This window comes from Malurus melanocephalus, unplaced genomic scaffold (genome assembly GCF_030028575.1).
Source record: "Malurus melanocephalus ecotype Western Australia unplaced genomic scaffold, MMel_1.1 scaffold_171, whole genome shotgun sequence".
Classification (NCBI taxonomy): domain Eukaryota; kingdom Metazoa; phylum Chordata; class Aves; order Passeriformes; family Maluridae; genus Malurus; species Malurus melanocephalus.
In genome coordinates this window covers 744,828-765,330 of record NW_026623403.1, presented here as the reverse complement: position 1 = coordinate 765,330, position 20,503 = coordinate 744,828, and the positions used below count along the sequence as shown (strand labels likewise).

General features: G+C 35.7%; 1 protein-coding gene across 3 annotated transcripts in view; it reads right to left on the bottom strand.

Moving 5' to 3' along the window:
* LRP12 (LDL receptor related protein 12) overlaps positions 1-20,503 on the bottom strand; it is a 49,566-nt gene that overhangs the window by 9,699 nt on the left and 19,364 nt on the right. For 2 of the 3 annotated variants that reach the window (XM_057372444.1, XM_057372445.1), the window contains exons 2-4: positions 10,915-10,971; positions 4,210-4,345; positions 2,641-2,843 (exon numbers count right to left, since the gene is read on the bottom strand). In XM_057372444.1, coding sequence (XP_057228427.1) covers positions 2,641-2,843; positions 4,210-4,345; positions 10,915-10,971 — 396 coding nt within the window. The remainder of the gene's footprint in view (positions 1-2,640; positions 2,844-4,209; positions 4,346-10,914; positions 10,972-20,503) is intronic. The other variant, XM_057372446.1, reaches the window with a different exon arrangement.

The following is a 20,503-nucleotide window of genomic DNA, read 5'->3' as shown; positions in this document are numbered from 1 at the left end:
GTCTTAAAATGAAAAGAGATGTACAAAATAAGACTAACTTTAGAAGCTGTACCATAAAAGACTTCAGGGTAGCACAAAATAATTAGCAGCACCCATATACAGTTGTAGCCAAAGGACTGATACAACTATTCCATGCATTTACAGTGGGCATTGACCTCTGTGTTTTTAATAACCTTATTGTCCACTCTACACCACCATTAGTAAACTCTGTGCCATTTCAATTCCCATAATTAAAAAGACTGATAAATAGGTTGCAGGAGGAAGACAGAGGAAAAAAAGACAAAAGTGGCACAAAATTTACCTTCTAGTCTAGTACATTTCCTACCTTTTCTTTCTTATTATTGGTTTGCTTTAAATTAAATATAAATATTTGCCTATTACTTAAGCAAGAATTAATTCGAACAATTCACACGATCTATTTGTTACATCTGATTTTAAAAATGGGGCTCCCAATAGTCACTTTTGCATTTGGAATTTGTAGTGTTTCTATCATTCCAGCACAAATAGGCCTAACCTGAATCCAAGTAACTAAAATATTACTGTTTTTTTCCCTTTTTCTATGATGACTTGCCAACTTTGAGAGTAGCCTTAAAAACACTGAATTAAATAGTCTACTGAGGTGTTGATCTGAGCATGATGCTGATTAAAAGAAACCAAACATAATGGCACAGTTGAATGCATAGCAAAAGTGTTAACATTTCAGGAGCCTTTTTTCGATGCTCAGAAACGACCATATGATTATTAAAGCAGAGTTGCCAAATTTTCTCATATGTACAGGTTAGTTCAAAAACATAGACCACTCTGATCACTGAAACACTACACTTTCACCTCAACTGTGAAATACTTCCTAAATATTGTATCAAACATCAAGACCAAACTCAAGCCAAAGTTTCAGTAAGGCTCATTTGTTAAAAAATGAACAACCCCTCCCAAAGTAAGACTTCTTTCTTTTAAAAAAGACTTTTATAAACTTAGGATGAAAGTCTTAAGCACTCTAATCTACAACACTAAATAGAAGAAATAAATTACCAGAAACAAAATTGCTTTTTATTGAAAATTTACAGCTTCTTCCAATAGGGGCTTCAAAATGAAATTGTTTCAAGATCAAAGAAAAAAGAGAGGAAAGGATTTTCAGAAAAATTCTACAGAACCCATGGCTTGCCTCCCCTGCCCATTCCACACCTCATCTAAGGTGTCCTTCCTTCTCAAAAGCCCTCAGGCAGGGGAGCTGCCTTCCCTCTGCGCCTACTTTGAGAAGGAGGTGAATAGGGCAGAAGCTGATGCCTTATGGCATCAAGTGTTCACCTGGGCAGTTGGCAAAATCAGCAGCACAGGATGACTGATTAGACAAGTAGCTTCTTTCCCGCTCCCTGACATGTTTTTTGGTGAGATGGTGCATAGAACCCAGGTAGAACACTGCCCTGAACACTGGGCCTGCATCAAGTGCACGGCTGCATCTTCCCTAAGTTCTGCTAAACTGCAAGGAGCTGAACCATAGAAGGAGCTTTTTCATAGGCTTGAAAACAAGTGATAGAGAGAGATAAGCCTGCTTGGAAACTTGCTTGTGAAAGACTGACATAGTGGAGGAAGCTATCAGGTAACAAGAGTGCAGAGTGCAGAACAGGAGCAAATACAGCTTAGACTAGGTGAGATCAGGGCTAAATTTACTGAATCTTGTTAGAATGGTTTTGAAGGTAGGTGGCATTGGATATGTGTAAGAGTATGGAGGAGTAAGTTTTATGGAGGAGAGGAGTCAAAAGTTGGCGTGCACAGAGATCTAGAGCAGACCAGTGAGTGGATATAGGCATACACTTGGAGGGAGCAAGATAACATGAAACCATGTTACTTGGTGACCTAGAAAAATCTAATCCAGTATTTGGGATGATCATGATGTAGAACATCATAATCATGCTATTACATAAACCAGTAATGTCTCTTAAATAAGCTAGGAAAAGTTTGGAACTRATCTTGACCCACAACTGGCTTCCTCCTATCTCTTGGCAACATTTAAAGAGCAAGAATGGCTCAYAAAACACCATCAAAGTATTACTACTGGTAACTGGTTTATATCACATCCTGTAATTATTCAAGAAAAAAATCTGCATGTACAGAACCATGTCTGTATCTGGCTAGATTAGTCTATCATATCAAAGTGATGGGGTCTTTTTAGATTTTTTTTTAAGACAGTATGCCTTCTGGAGATGGGAAAAATGATGCAAATTCTGTGAGAACTGTAAAATTGTATCCTGCCATTGCTTCTCTCTCTTACAGCATTTATGATATTCAGATGTCTACCCAACAACTTAACAAATTATTTTAGTCTGATGAAAACATTTCAAACCTTAAACTATGTTAAAAAAACTTCCAGGTGTCTACTACTAATGGCTAACCATTTTTTTCCCCCAAAACCATTCAATCTGCTTACTGTTATACTCATTGATTCCCACTTTAAATATTCAAGTTGTGCACAGGATCAAAATAATTACCTAATGTATATTTTCTCTTATTTTCCATAAACCTTGAGGCGACTACAGAAAATACCTGTACTCAATATTGTACCCTGTCAGAAGGAAGTAATTCTTGAAACAGGAAACAAAAAGTGAAACCATAAARCTATACTAGGTATCATTTGAAACATACCAGCAAAGTATGCTAATCTGAAGCCTTTTCTGGAGATGCTATCATCTGAATGAAACCTGATCCAAACATGATCCTGTGAAGAGATGTACGGCGAGGGAATGGAGGAGCCACATRCTCTATAGCCTTCAATATTCTTGTAGCTTCCAATTGTTAACCAATCCGAGCTGCATCGTCGAGATCCCTGAACATCAAAATCTTGAAAGCTGAAAAAAAAAAGGTCAAAATTGCTACTGAACTAAATATTACACAAAAAGCTGATGAATTACTACATAYAGAAACTAGCTTGAAATTCTTTTTGAAATAAAGAAAAACTTCTGAAACAAGGAGTAGTTTCTCTACCCACGTAAAAAAAGGATTTAACCTTCTACTGATACTTTTACATTATGAGGACAGCAAGAATCCATTCTTGCTGTCAAACAAAATGTTGCTTCCACCACTTAAAGAAATGTAGTTTTGCTACAAAAACCACACACTGTCTTAATAAATAAATTCTGTCAATGAAATTGTCCTTATGTGTCTCATTTAATGAATTTCATATACTACTAAGTGACCCAAATTTCATCCAGATTTTAGTTAATGCTACACTTGTGGCAATAACATTATTTGACAGAATAAATACAGCTAAATTGTTCAGAATTATGTTTTCAGATAAGACTCTCTCCCAGTCACACTACTCGGCTACACAACCATTATGTCACAGAATGCTATGGTATGGCTGTCACAATAATGGCATGTGAAGGGGACACAGTCTGCAAAACAGGTCTGTATAGACAACAGAGCACTATCAGAACTGAAATGTGATATGTATGAATGGAAAATAACAACATGAAAAGAAAAAGAGTTTTATTAAAAATAAACATTATGAAAAGTTTAGAAAGCATTCTAAYAGTTGAATAGTTTTACCTACTTTACATTGCATTATGCCAGTTAAATATTAAGTGGAAAGACTGTTTAAATTGAGAAGCAGTACTTTAAACTGTAACTGTCAAAGCAAATACTTCACAATGAAGAGAATTTTCTTAGGTCAGAAAGCCTGTACTGGAAATTGAAGTGAATCTGCTGGTAATGCAGTTTCATAGTCAAGTCTACAACGCAGTACTAACTCGTATGTTGATGCTAAAAGAAATCTGTTAATTTGGAATGAACTGATCTACAGAGAGAGAATTTGAACCTACRAGTTTTTTACATTACTACTTTAAAAAAGCTTCAAGATACGTGAAACTGTGAGGAGCTCCCTGCATCAAAACCCACCCTTTCCTAAACTGCAGYAACATTTACTCACTATTTGTCCCTGACATTTTTAAGCCCACCAAGAGACTTCATAGCAATGAAGCATTACAGCATTTAGGCTACACACTTTTTAATGAAAAATTCTTATGTTTCAGACACATTAAAAGGATTCAAATTAATTAGCACATGGAAWTTTTTTCTAATCACCAACTGTYCAGCTGAAAACAATTGCTACACACCTGTGTGAGAGCAAATCASATAAAAGGAAAGGCAAAAACCAAACAGAACTGAAATCSTTCACTTACAGGAAGGAAGAGAATAATACAGGAGCACTGTTACCTTATAGTAATGATCTCCCCCGGGTTTGCATGGATGTACCAGCTACAGTTAACTCGGGCAGGATACTCAGAGGGCCACCCTGGACTTGTGATCGTCCCGCTTGATGATCGAATTTGTTCTGGAATATCTCCACAAGCTAAAAATACATATATATTGAGAGCAATTTGATTAATTCATTTTTTAAGCCAAGATATTTTCTTTTTAAATTTTATTTTTTAGTCTTCATAAAGATTCAGTTCAATCTAACAATGCATTTACACCTTATAGTAACAAGTGCATTAGAAACYGAAAAACAAAGCCAAATAATCAAGCAGCTGAAATTTCCTGTCTTAGGTAGACCCAGTGAATGACTATCATTTAAATACCTCCCCCTTTCCAGTTCTTGGCATGGAAATGATCTTGATACATGATTCCAAATGCTTGAAAGGCAAAGAGCGCTTATTACTGCAGAGAGAGCTGCACAACTGAATTTCTGATAATGGACTAGAAAGCTTATATTTATAGGTCTAATTATATGCAACTGAAATAACTCAAGTCATTTATACTCTTAGTTTATTATGGGTGTAACTTTCTGCATTGCCCTTAACTCAGATGCTGTTCCTTCCACAGGWGTGTTCTCAGTTCTGCTGATTTGATTTGAAGTACTTACACTTAGGTTTGTGGCTTTGTTTTCCTGTTTTTTCCCCTCTTRGCAGCCTCATATCCAACACCTGTCATACAGCATATATACAACCTTCACATAAATAGGAAGGCTACAATATCCTCACTGCAGAGATTCAAATGATGAGGAAGCCTCAATGCTTAGAAAACACATTAAAAATAACTGCTCTCTGTGCTTTCATTTTTCGATTTTATCACTGATAGTTCAAAACTTGCAAGCTGGCAAAGTTTACTGGTAGCTGAGTCAGTTACATACAAGAGTCTGAACACAAGAACTACTACAAATAAGGAAGCACTTCCATTAGTGTCTGATCATCCAAAGCTTTCAGAATTCCTATTTGATTAAAAACACAAATCAGAACTGATGCAATAAACAAACATGATAAAGAATGCATTTATAACAGTACAAGAATTTCAATGATGTAATTTGTGACAGGTTGTTTTAATTTTCAYGCACAATCAAGCTTTTAAAATGATTTTGCAATACTATAGGGACCTGAAATTATAAGAAGTTATAGTCTCAAATTATTATTGTTACTATTTTGAAGTATTTCTATATGGCATAACAAATATATTTTAAAGAATATTATTAGAAGGATTAAAAGACAAAGATGCTGGCATTTGTCTGAATTTTCTATTAATTTAGAATTTAAATTTTTTGTAAATAGGAATTTAAATGCAGCAGTAAAAATAAAACTCAGTAAATTTACAATTTTCCTGTCTATCTATAAGAGAATAATGCTTTAAGTAATTTTTCACATACTCCATTGTAGAGCCTTATTCATGCTGCATAATTAATATACCTTAACTGTGGAACACAGGAGCCGCCCAAATATCTCGGGATGAAAAGGTCACAAAATAYGGAAAGATATTATTTTACCTGAATATGCAATCATTCACTTTCTTTTATAATTTTGAGCAAACCCTATAGGTGGTGCTCTAACACCACGATAATTTGGAACACAACTCCTATGCAAGTGATCTTGTTATACTTAATATTTGTTCAGACAATAAATGTAGAGACTYGAAAGAAAAAAAAAGGTTATTCAGTTGTTGAAATAAAAGAGAAGTTTTAACAAAAAACAAGGAAAACAAAAACATGCAAAAAGTAGAAGAATGTATAAGACATTTTGTATCAAGTTTGCAAATGCTGGCAACAATTCCATATACTAGCTGGTTACTAATKAAATAGTCCCCAACTTCATATAAGTTGCCTGGATGTGAAATTTACACTACAACATACCCTACTGTCAGATATTTCCAAACTGCTAGACAAAATTCTCGCACTGAGAACCTCTAAAGAAGCTTTAAAATTTACCTGACAAAGTAAACTTTGCACTGAAATACATAAAAATAATGCATTCAGCATGTGTTCATTCAGTGTTACAGAGCTCACCTCCAAAAATGTTAATATGACAAATCCTACAGCAGTACAAACAGTAACCTGTTTGTGACACAAGTATGAATGGAAGAAATTCCACATGAAAGTCCTGTATCATCAGGGCAGTACTTTAGAACACATGAGAACTTCCAGTTTTACTCAAACTCAGGAGGAGTTTTTAATCCTTTGTTTGCAGAACCAGCCTTATCCCCATAATTTCTATATTATTTTATTATGATGTCTTTTTCTATTTCCAGTAAAGCTCACACTATAGAGCTGAGAGCAAAACATGACCATTTGCAACAACATCTGATTTGGGGAGAGAGAAGCAGAATACAGAGGGCACCAAGAAGAAAGAATGACCACAGGCACAATAATACAGGGTGAATGAAACTGTATTAGTGCTGCAGAAGAGAGAAAAAAACTGAAGAAGTACTCATATGACAAAGTATGGGTTCAAAAAATAAAAGGAAATGGACTTGAAAAATGCATTACAGCTTACTTCAAGTTGGCTAGATAAGCTAAATGCACATACTAGATATATATTCATGCACTAAAAATCTCTTACTTATAAGTCAGGGGACAACAGAAATCTTTCATTTGCTTAAAAAGTATATAAAGGTCAGGACTGACTGTAGAGAGGCTGTACTAAGTGCTATTTGAGAGAGAATAATTTCTCAGTGAGATTTTTAAAATCAAGGATAACCTCTTGAAATACAACAGCTTTAAAGGGAATACAATATATAAAGACAAGAGCAAGCCTTTATGATCAGTTTCTGACCCTCTGCCTAACTACAATGTTTCTCCTAGACTTTTTGAGACTATAACGTAACATACATTTTATTCATGTATTTGTAAACATGCAGAATGTAAGCAACGTCAAGAAGGATATGGGATAAAAAAATCCAACTGGCAGCACCTAAAACAGAAATGTATCAATAGAGGCAAACAGCCTTACTTTACGTTGCAGAAAATTTGGACTTTTAATTTCAATTGCTAGCAGCCCTGCAAGCATTTGTCATACAGGTCAGTTATGTTCTAGGACAACTTAAAATTACAGGAAAACTTATTAGGTTTGGAATAATTGATTTAAAGTATTAAAAATACATAAGTGAACAGCAGAATGAAAATTAGAGTAGTCACAATAAAAGGAACTGAGTTTGCAACCAATGCAGAAGGACAAAAGAAACTGAGAAGGTTGCATCATAGAGAAACAATTTCCTCCTGCATAACCATTTTTACCATAAGGGTTGTCTCTGCATACATTCCCCTCAGTGCCCTTGTAGTTGGCACAATTCTGCTCATCCATCTCCTCCCTGTTTCAAACTCTTTCCTTTGAGAACCTTCATTCTAATTACAATCTATTTGCAATTCTGTTTGTTACTCTAATATAACTAGACTGGTTATATATACTAGTTATAGTATATATATCTATTACTCATAGAACTAGATTAGTAGATTGCAATACTGCAATTAATACTGATGCTATTTCACACATTCAGAAGAGCTGTGCACATAATTTTCTAGTGTATATGGATTTTCCTATAGACTTTTAAAAAACAGATATAACAGTTCCTTCTTCCTGAAATTTGTTTACCATCTCACATTACAGAACATTATTGTAAACTGTAGGATGTTGACTGGTAAACAGAAAAGAGCCAATGAAAAGTTTACTGTACCAAATTTAACTAGTAAGTTATGACAAGAAAATAATTAAGAAACTTAWGCAAAAATTCTCGAGCAAGACCTAGAGAAGTAAAGTACCTGTAGTAAGAGTGAACAACGTGTCAAGGAAAAAAGTCACTTCAGAAAAGCAAGGAGAGGGAGATTAGGGATTTATCTTCACAGTAATGCCAGGAGATTAGTTGAAAAGATAAAAGAATTAGCTTCCAATGTGAACCACAGGATGATAAGGTATGCATTATATTGGACATGGTAAGGACATGAATGCAGCTGGATAAATGATCTGAAGGTGTTTAAAACAGCTTAGAGTAAAAAGAGAATAATGTTGTGACAAAGTGAATAGGGAGGATAATTATTGCATTGTAACTCTCAGGAGCCACTGAAAGTCTTATTTGGAGAACTACAGGGGAAGAAGGCACAGGAATCTTTGCCTCCRGGTCAAGCCAAAAAGCTTTAATTTAAAATGCCCTTTGCTCTGCAATTCAGAGACACATTCAGTAAAAAGAAATAATTATATATATATATGTATGTGTGTGCATGTGTGTAACTGTTATGAACAGCTGTTTACACCAGTGCTGAAGTTCTTTAAGATGTAGAATGAGGGGGTGGGGAAATATGTGAATTGTTTTGCAATTGCAACAACTATGGCTCAACGTACCTCAAAGACAGACCTGAAAATATTTCTGAACTTTTCAAATTTTAGAGGCATAAACACTTGCACTGTAGTGATAGCTTATAGGCAAAGGACAACATTCCACTAATTGCTGCTGGTAGAAAAAGTACACTCATATATTAGAGGTGTACCTGTAATTTGGCAGATATGTATACAGCAGAAGCATAAATACCAAAGACCACAGAGGTCTGTGCTATTAAAACATAATTTAGTAAGGTAGGTCACGTAGTGTTACAGCAGCAGCATGACAGGAAATCTACCATCAAGACAAAAATTTCATTTTAAATCCCATCTCTGTAGCAACTGTCCRAGAAAATCGCTTGCTTGGTTTCAACACCAAGTAAAAGCTGGATTTAGAAAGATTAAAGGCCAGATGTCTTTGGTTCTATTTTACAGAAATTCTGCTTAAAATTGTTCTGCTAAATATAAAGCTGTTCAGGTATGCTTGATGAAACACAACCTGCAAGTTCAAAAATATGTTTGAGAGGCCAACTTAATTAAAAGGAACTAAAAAAATAATCTCATCCATCCCTATCTTTTAAACTTAGGCTATGCACTTAACATTTAAGATGTACATACAAAGAGCAGTGAGGAAAATGGTACTGCATATTCTATATGCTTTCGTCAGGTTGTCCTTAACAGATCACCCCTTCCCTCAAAATCCCCCAGTGAAGAACTTGCACTTTGTATTAAAAAAGAAACTTACAGTATTTATTTCTCCCCATCTAGAAAGCTATTTTAAAATACAAGAAAATCGGGGCTACTTTTATATATACATACATAATTTTTTTTTGTTATTTATTTTTAACTGGATCTTTCTTCTCAGAAGTTCAAGTTCTATCTACCAGCTGCTGTTATCTTGTGTACAAAGTACGTTGTGTTCTGCTCTTCTTGGCACTGCCTATTCAAGCATGCTGGCCAAAGTACTGGCAGCAAAGTCAAAAATTCCATTCACCTCTTGCCCAGCAGATGCTTTTCTGCCTGTATTATGACCTGTGACACAACTGTTGCAGTAAACAAAGGAGTGAGGGGTTGTTAAAACATAACCTGAAAGCTACATAGCTAGATATTAAGCTGACTTAGTGTCTCTCACATATTCCAATTCCAGTAACAATTGTTCTAGCAGGGGCAAGTAGCTATGTTGATATTTATTATTTACCGTGTGCCATAAATGTAGTATATATGATACTTGGTGTACCAGTGCTGTCAAAAAGCAACAGCATTCTTCAAGATGCAGCACAAGAATAGATAAGAAAGATCTTCTATAATTAGACTTTTAACAGTCTTTGAGTGGCAAACAATAAAAGGGAACTAGAAAGCAGTAGGTGTAACAGAGACCGTCCACTGACCGTAAATTTATCCATAAACTTAACTATACAAGCAGCAATGTAATGTTTAAAGCAATACTGCAAGGATAACTACAGTGAGATGTACAAGCTGTTCTCAAAAAGGCTAAGTTTGCATTTTGAGACTTATTTTAGGAGAAGGGTGTGCGAAAATGTTTCAATTCTAGGGATTAGTGGCAGTTTCCCTATGGACAAAATCAGGCTTGTATTCTGCTACCTGCTGAGGAGCCTTTATCTCTCCATTTGCACATATTCTGAGCGTCTGTGTCATAAACCACGCCCAGCAGCTGCTGACACTGCACAGCATCTGAAGAACAAAGCGTGTACACCAATGCCTCGGTGGCCACAGTCCCRTCACTAACACACAATAGACCCGACWAAGGCTGCTGCCCAGGAGAGGCCTAAGATCGACTTATTGGAAAAGAACACAGAAACCTTTGAGCTGTATGTGCTGCTTTTAAACCCCATATTCTCCCAGTATCTCACCAGTTTCTCAGTTTCATGGGCTCTAATTTTTTTTTCTTGTATTAAGGAAACTGTGCAGTCAAGTGTACAATAGTTTCAGTTACTGCTTCAATCTAATCAGGTGACTCTTGGATTTATATTATTTGATAGTAGCAGTGTCCAAAATTACATTTCACTAAATTTCATTTCGCAAAAACTTTACTGTGGAAAGAAAATATCAATTCAACTTAAACCAACTTTTCTCTTAGTTCAATGTTTGTATGGAAAAATAATTAAGCAGTCCACTTAGAAAGGCATAATCTGTTCATGAGCATGCAGGTATCAGTTTTATCTTATGAGAATTTTTCCATGTTCCAGTTGCTTCATTCCTTATTACATGCTGCAAAAGGCAGTAATAATTTTTATAGCCAAATATCTCTTCATAAGATACCAGGTGGCTTTCAATATTTACTATTTAAGTCATGCATGAAATTTAAACATTACAAAAAATGACTTACCCGTTGACACTCCTGAAATATGCACATTTTCAGAATGTTCTGCAAGAGCACCATTTCCTAAAATTAAACATAATGAATAAGCTAATTTCCAAGATAAAAATTGTAAAAATTCTTCAGATACCTTTTTACAGAAAAGAAAGAACAAACCTGAAGTTATTTTAATTAATATTAAATATTAAGGGTCAGACTTAAGTTTTATCATAAATTAAAGAGAAAAACTAAAGGGAAAAGTTATTGTACAATAAAAAAGCCCCTCACTAGGCTATGTAAGTTTACTAGGAACAATTAGTTATAATAGAAAGGTAAGGAACAAGCAGAGACTGTTACTGGCAGTTTTGGGAAACTGCATTTTAGATGGTAGACTCTGTATTTTGCATCAAGTGCTATTTTATTTTCAAGAAGCGTTTGTTTCAATGCATCTCCCCCATCTCCTTCTGGACCAAGATTTGTAGGTAAATGCTACACAAATAATGACATCTAGGGGACTATATCCATCTGTTTCATAAGAATTGCACCCTTTATCCAGAAAGATGGCTCTGATCCAGCAGGGAACCAACTGCCTTCAAGAGTAACTCCCCACCAATGTTCATTAAAATTAACTATAGCTGCAAAGATGAACTCATGCAGTCATCAAGACTGAGAGACAAAAAAGTCATTCCTCCAAATCCCATACTACTTTGCACTTCTCCAAAATAAAAGTCTGCTAAAACCAACACATTTGCTAGCAGGCAGCAGTCCAGGTACATGATGTGACACTTCAAGTTGTATCTATATACATTTGTCCTCTCCTTTATCCATCATCTTTTCTTTTAACCTTTACAACAAATTTTTAATAAAATCTTTCAGACACTTCAGGAGGAAAGGGCTACTTTGATACATAAGCTCCTTTGAACACAGGCAGTGAATCTAAAATGTAAAATACTTCAATAAGCAAATCTTAAAACCACAACTCTTAATCCCTCACAGTTTTGTAATACTGAATATTTGCCCTGTCACACAGATTTTCATGCATGTGGTATCAGTTGTTCTACCAGCACTGCAATGTAAGTGTGGTATGTCTGGATAACAAGAACCTTAAATATATGAAGAAAACACAAATTCCTTTTATACTAATTATAAGACTGTTACTACAAGATCATAGTATATCTAAGCCACCATCTCAGTGTTCCTTTGGTGCAGCGCTTACATGTAAGATGTTTCAGAAATTGTTYCCAGAGTTGATGCCAAACACAGAAAGACAATTATTAACTTCTTAAAGATACAATACAGTTAGAAACCTGATGATCAGAATTGCAGAAAAATAGGAAGCTTAATTAATTTCTTTCTTAAAACTAAATTCCTTAGCTCTTCAAAGTGATGTTTCCCACCCCATTTTCAGTGTACTAATTTCACTGCATATATTTACATACCAAGTTACTTTGTGTCAACTGTTAAAAAAAATTCCACACTGCAAAAATTCTCCTCAATGTTCAAAACACTGAAGTATTTTTAAAAGAAAAGCTATTCCAAATACAGTATCAACTATCTTTTGATTAAACTATTTTAAAAGTAAAATATACTCTGAAGTTTTAAAAACTTGYTCTCCAAATATTTTTTCCATTTTGCATATCAGTGACATGCCAAGGAATGTTGCCACTGATTTTGCATGTACCATAACATATAGCTCTCAACTTACAAAATGAACACCTTTGCTGCAAAATGATTTTTACTTGTTACCAATTCCACAGAAGCACATTTCTGATTGATTTGTTTTCTATTATTTCCATCAGCACAAAGACAATATTAACACTTTCCAAGACCACTTGTTTTAACCTAAAAATAGCTTACTGACATTTCACCTTTCAAACACACTAGGGATCATTAACCTTTTTATTTGCAAAAAGGGGCATTAGCACATACAACTATAGCTGTAGTTGTTACTGAACACTGAAAACGAGCATCATGACAAAAAAGAAGGAACTCACAAACATCTAGAAATATGAAAAGCACTGAAGTAATTACACTGAAGACAGTCAGTATCTGAGCACTCCATTGATGCTCCCAGAATTAATCAGTAATAATGAGAAGCATAGTAAAATGGGAACTTGCATCCAAATCCCGTACATATTGACTCAAAAATAATGGGTTATGAAAACTTAAGTCACTACCTAAAGAGAACATTTTGCATCTAAATATACTTTACGATCTAACAATTAATCTCTTGGGATAAGGTGATGTCACATTCATTGTTAAACTAACTTTAGTTATAAGTCAGAAATGGCACTAATGTGTGATGATGAAGCCTAAGTTCAGACCCAAGTACTACAGTATGAAAGTAAAGCCTTTCTTCTTAAAATAAACTCCCAATAAACTTTTGTTACAATAAAGATGAGAAATCCCTCAGATTACTTCCTCTTTTTTTAACAACTGTCATTGAAATAGAGTGTGTTCAGATGCCATTTAAATGTTACTAACTGCTGACACCTTTATGAAATTTTTAGGCAATGACCCACACATGATTTCAACAAAAACATGGTTCCATATAAAGCTAGCCTACTAGAATATCAATCTATCAGATAACGGATCAGTAATTTCCATTAACATAAGGGAACATAATCACCTTTGAAATTCCTGCTAGTCTATTAAGCACAGCAGAGTATGAAAATGTAAAAAATAATTTCTTAGGTCAACAGTAAGTTTTTATATTTCATTATGCCCTAAAGAAATATTTACTACTTATTCCCATTTCAACCTGAAATTTTAACCTGAAACATGTGTCACCTGGCAAAACTTAGAACTAAGTTTGTTCATATCAGTTACAAGAATGGGACAGCATAGCACTGGAAGATACACCCCAAAGAAGCTCCTGCCTTCTGTTCTTTCTGTGAGAAACCAAGATTGTTTTTTTAAAACCAACATCTTCCATCACTTTTTTTTTTCTGGTGACTTCTTTAAAGAAATCACTTGTGTAACTGGGACTATACCCATCTTCTTCACATCCTTTTATAAACACTTGTACAAATATAAAACAGAAATGTATGTCAACTTTAGCCCTGCAGCTTCGGAAATAGTCAGCAACTGCCTTTAAGTTAAAAAATTCAAATGGACAAGGGTCAAGATAAAATCAAATATTTAACATGCTTTTCCAAAACAAAACAAAACAAATTGGTAAACAGAAAATGAGATTTTAAACTACTGGTAACCTATAGGGTAAACAAAAGCACGGAAAGTATTTTTAAAGGCTTTCTACTGAGGTGTACATGAGTTTGTTGCCACCATTCCTGGTAGTATCTCTAAAGATTGCTTGACTGCAATATAAAGAACTCACCCAACTGGTACTAAATGAGTTGGACTCTCGATACAATGCTTTACAGCATGGAACAACCTCCAACTTTTGAGGTGCCTTTCTGTCTTCAACAAATTAAAAAATCTCTCAAATGTTCAGAGAAAGAATGGTTATGGTTCAAGTTGTTCACTGATTCTGATAGATGTATCCATAAAATTTTATTTTACTTTCACAGTACAAAGCCAGTACTTTTGACCTCCACCAATTTTTTCTACTCCACTCAAATCCTCTTGGCTGCAATGCCATCTCATCTAAGGAGCAGGCAGAGACAGACAAGTAGCTCCACAGACACTTGAATTAATTCCTTTTGATTCATGTCTCACAGTTGACCAACCCCAGAAGCAAGCAAGATCACACAAGGTCTGCCTTTAGGTTTTGCAGCAGTTGGGAAATTTCTCCCCTACAAATCTATATGAAACTATGGTAAACATCCTATACCCAACCCTGAAAATCCAACACTGTCACATCAAGGCCCAACATCCTTGTCCAAGAGTCCTTTWCATAGTCGGGAGAGGAGAACAGAACTAGGTACAAGATAAACCCCATAGCCTTGGAAGGTATTTGACTCACTAACTACTTCTGAGTTTCATCACAKATAGGAAATTAAATACAGGCCAGGAGCGTGAGGCTGGCAACAAGGAAAATGTGGCAGCAGCAAACACTTCCACTAATGAGCAAAGGAAAACAATGCTTTTGCACTTGGAAAACATGACGTTTAGAAAAAAAACAGCTGCCAAGTTCTATAAATTTGAAACCCAGATAGTAGCAGGGATGATGAGCCTCACTGTGCAGGCTAACCACAATACAGCAGCCTTAATTTTAGGACGTTACACCCCTACATCCGTCGTTCCCAGAAGCCGATGCAGCACAGCTCTCTCAAAACAGGATGAGTATCAGAGGATTATGTGCTTTTTTTTTTCCTTTTGAGAGCAGAAAAGCCTATAGTCGTGATATGAGCTACTCGTTTGATTTTTACTCAGTTTCATGCATATTGAAAAAACATAGCCAAACAGAACCCTACTCACCTCTGCCCTACCATAATTGTCCCTTATCTGAAATATTCAGATTAAACAAAACAATCTTCTGCGTTGAACACACACACACACACAAACACACATATATATATATATATATATATATATATATATATATATATAAACTTGAAGGCTTCAGACAAAGAACAAATTTACCTAAACACTGATACATTTGAAACAGCAAATTACTCTTAAATTAAGCCATTCTGATTTCAATTTCATTAAAATTAGTAACACTAATCCAATACAGTGAAGTGATAAATACTGCAAAAGCACACACAAAGATCTGGTACATGCAACTTTGTCCATTGTGATTGCAAAATCAAATTCTGTAACTTCAGTTTGAAAGAACACCAAGTATCCTGAGAATAAATTAAATCCAAATTGTGTTTTACAGAAAAAATTGAGTGTTGAAATGGAAAATTAAAAAGATACCATAGTGGCGAAGGCCATTTAAGTTACCTTTATTTCTGCTGTTACACTAAGTAGTTACTGTGCACAAAGAAAAATCATGCACACCTATCTCCACTGAAGCTAAATTCTTCTGTATCAAGATTAAGACTGAGCCATTATCCTTAACAGCCAAATTACAACCCCCTATAAATAGAAGTGTATAAATTGAAGAAGTGCTGTAACTGAGAAAGGCTATGAAGAGAGAGCTTTTTCTAAAGTACCTTGACTTAAAAGGTACTGTGATGCATAATGAATGCTACATAACCAGACTGGACAGGATATTTTTCTTGAACAACAATTATCAGGGACAAGAGATCAACAATAGTTCCTGTGTATAATGTGTTTTTAAACACCCTTTATCATGACATCTGTTCAACTTGATTTACTTTAGACAAAGTATTTCATGACCGAATGTCCTTTCTTCATTGCACTCCMAAAATTCCTTTCCACCATGTACCTTACAAAGCTGCCTCTTGTCATCTGAAGTCACCTTGCATTATTCTTCCATAAGTTTTGCTTCTAACTGACCAAAATAAGGTTACTCTATGCTTTCATTAATGAACTGGTGCTGTGTCCTGTATCACCTCACTAAAAAGCTACTTAGCAATGCTACTTTGACTCCTGAGCTCAAATACAAAAATAACCTTCTTCGTTTACAGATATGGGAGCTGGAAAAATCCATGATGCACTCTGTAATATCCATCAGGCTTCTTGGAAATTACCCTTTTTGACAGCACACTTTGTGACAGTCTCAGCCAATGGCCCACTCCCTGCAAACACCTAAACACTGTTGTGCAGAAAGAAGCTCCCACTGCAGAYACTGCCATGCGTCCTGCTGATCCACGGACAGGCTCCTCTGCCGAGTCTGTGGGAGAAAAGTGCAAAGGCCACTGCCTACCTACCACACCTATGGTTAATCCACAGTTATGATGTTACAGATCAGAGCAGGGCATGTGGGAGATGAACAGAAAAACAGGTACTACTACTCATCTTCAGATAAACTAGATGACCTACAAAGGTTCTTTTCAACACAAACCATTCTCTGATAAAGCATTAGTTCAATATGTAAATACTATACTAAATTATTTACTTGTGGGTCACAAGCAGTTAACAAGCAAAAAAAAATCAGTTAGTAGCCTCCTCAGTCTTTTGGCTCATCATTTACAACATCATCTCTTGAACACTTTCCTTGAATTTGTTAAACTAATATGCATTTAGAATTAAATGCATTCGCTGCAGGAATTTAATGCAGTAACCACAGCCAAGAGCTACACATGCACAGGTATATGGCCATACTGCTGCCAAGCTCTCCTGTACTGCAGAAGGATCCATACTCAGTATACTGAGAGCACCAATTGAAAGGAACACCTTTCATAATCTCAGACCAACATGAGCGTATGAAAAGGACTAGACCTGTTTTTTTCTCATTTATAACCCAGAGTCTTTGAAAGTATGGTTTCTCCTGTCACCTCTGTTCTGTGCAACATGTGCTCTCCAACCATTGCTAAATGATGCTACATAAATTCAAATTTTGCCTTCTTCAAGAGACAGGAGGAGCTGCACATGCACTTCAAATTAYAAGAGAAAAGGAACTGAAAGTGAAGCGAACAGTGGAGCGAAGGAAAAAAAAAATGCAGTCTAATAGTTTGAAACTTCCTCTCCTGAACAGTCAGTGAAATACAGAGTTATTGCTACAGGGAACGCTTCAAATTAAGGTGCAGCAGGGCTCAGAACACACGGTTCACTGAAGCCAGACAACCATTTGTAATATCTCCATACCCAGTAAAAAGGCAAAGGAGCAGTATCATTCCAGAATTTCTACAAAACCAGTCATAGCCTTTACAGGTACCACCATTTTACTATTTTCTACCTTCTGACAGCTTAGTTTATAATCACTACACTCCTCTGATTAGAAATACACACGAAATAAAGTTAGTTTGTTTACTAATATGTATTTGGATTAATTACTCAGAATAAGATTCACAAAATGCAGTAATCTCCTATTTTTCTGTCTTTACTGTCTCTTTTTTTACCAATTATTGCACTTTGACCACGAGTTTTTGTCCTACACCCAACTGCTGCTTACTTCATTTACAACGGGCAACACACAATTCATGACAAAAGGCAATTTAAAAAGGATCCTGAGAAGGGATGGTACTGACTTTTAGGCATCAGCTGATCAACAGTCTCTCATGTAGTGGCAGAAGACTTATTGACAAATGTTGTATTATTTATTTTTAAATCAACAGTTTGGCATTAACTAGTTAAGTTCACAGTTTTTTCCTTATTTCCTTAGGGTTAAGTACTGGAGTCATCAGAATTTCAGGTTGTCATTTGTAAATCAGATTTAAAATGTGTGGCAAGATGCAAGGTATCCTTTATGTGAGGAACAGATTAAGCAACCATTTTAATAGAAAAATTACACAAGCAATACACAGAAACACTGAGAGAAAGCCCTACTGCTGTGCAGATATCAGTCAGAATTCTCTACTAAAGGGAAGCAGAGCAACAGTGACAACCTTTATCCCAAATTCCAGCAATAGAAGAATATCTGCTACAAAGATACAGTTAAGATCTTTATCATCTAAAGATGATACAGTTAATATATTTAAAATTTTAAACAGTGAAAGTGAATATTCACAGGAACTGAGAAAGTGTTGTATACTTGAACAGTATAAAGACATAAGTAATTTCTTTAATTAACAAAAGAATAAAGATGACTAACGGATGAAACTATACTGAAACAGTTGTTTGTTTAAATGTTTAATGAAAATCTAGAAATAACAACATAAAATTTCACTGCAAAAGCAGATAAAGCACAGAATTTGYTTACAATACTCAATGCTGTTCTTTTACGTGGCACCATTTTTTAGACCAACTGTAATTTTATTTAGTAAACTAAGATGAAAACTAAGGAATCAATCCTGCAATGGAGAAATTTTCTGTAGCTTTTAGATTTTTTTTCACCTTTTACAACAACCAGTATCTACATTTTGTGCTTAGACAACTATTCTTGGATATAAAATAATGGGTATGGTGCTGCTGAAAGTACGCACCGTATACTCAAAACTTGTCTAACACTGTTTTCTTTTAATCACTCTCCTGTTCTCATACCCTCCTTCTCTCAGAGGGACTTCAAATGACATGACACCTTTGAAAAACAGCTCTTTCTTAATTTCTTGGTGAATAAAACAGTCAAGAAGTTTCCAAATCTGCAATCATYGTACAAAGCCTAAACTCAACAGTTAATCAGTAACTGAGTGAACATCACACATACCTTTATTGCTATAAGTAGGGCCACAAAGGTGATCAGAGGGTGGGAGCACCTCTCCTATGAGGAAAGGCTGAGAGCTGTGGTTATTCAGCCTGGAAAAGAGAAAGCTCCGGGGTAACTTCACTGCAGCCTTTCTGTGCCTAAAGAGGGCCTATAAGAGAGCTGGAGAGGGCCTGTAGTGACAGGACAAAAGGTAATGACTAAACTGAAAGAATTCAGGTTTACTTTGGATACCAGGAGGAAATTCTTTACTCTGAGGGTGGTGAGGAATAGAGAAGTTTACTCTCCATAGAAATGCCCCATCCCTAGAAGTGTTCAGGGCCAAGTTGGATGGGGGTTGGAGTAACCTGGTCTAGTGGAGGGTTCCCTACCCACAGAAGGTGCAGTAGATGATCTTTTGTTAGCATAGGCCCTTCTACAATTATATGATTTTATAATCTTTGTAACATTGAATTAAAAACCTCCAAAGATAAATATCCTACTGTGGCATTGCAACACCACCTCCACACCTAATAAAAGTCTGCATTCTTTCTTCAAAAGTTGACTATTACAATATATACTCTAAAAATCTAAGTTTACAACATCAGTGAATGCTTTGAATTTGAAGAATATTCAGTGATCAGGTCATTATAATTCTATTAGCTTCTCTACCAAAACATAATACATCCTTTATTCCTGATGGTTTTATGGTGTGAATTTAGGATTTGTCTACATTAGTATTTTATTTCAGATAAGGGGCATGTTTCTGAATCTCCGGGTCTGCCCCGCTTCTTGTGCTTTCATTACATAACTGTGGCCTTGGAACCAGTAAAGAACCTGGATTTCTTTTAGATTATATGCTCCTACTTGTAATGGGTAATGAGTTTTCTGGGCCACACCAGAGCTAGTCCGAAGAAAACCCTTTAGAAACATACACAGCACAAATGTATGCCTTCAGCATTAACTTGYTTTGTTCCACAAATCCCCTCTTGCCAGGCTGTGGGATGTGCCAACACAGACACTCCCAGCTACCCAACAGCCCAAGCGTGTCCTCTGTTCACCACAGCTCCAGTGCTGCCAGGGAGAATTCACCTCAACTTAAGGAATACACTCAGCCTCCACAGCAATTCAGTGTAAGCAACGTAAGTTCTCCTTCTGGATTCATTAGGCAGTGCATATGTTATGCGCTAACATTACACCAATGCTGTTGCAACTCATATTAAGAAAATGTGTAAAATTCTATATCATCTGAGATGTTAGCATAATACAAATTTGACATAGATGCTGCCAGCCAGATGACGCTGGACTATTAAAACAGAGCCCACAGCACCATCAGGACACATCAAGCAAACATTTGGAAGATGCTGCAGTCTACAACTGATTCACATTCCTGTTCCATAGGTGTAGCTTCCCAGTCACTTTCCACTCCTCCTTGTATTCTGAGTCTGCTATCATTAAAATACAAGATTTTAAAGTAGCAGCTAAACAAAGTTAAGAGAAGGATTTTTGTATGAAAGGTTCAGG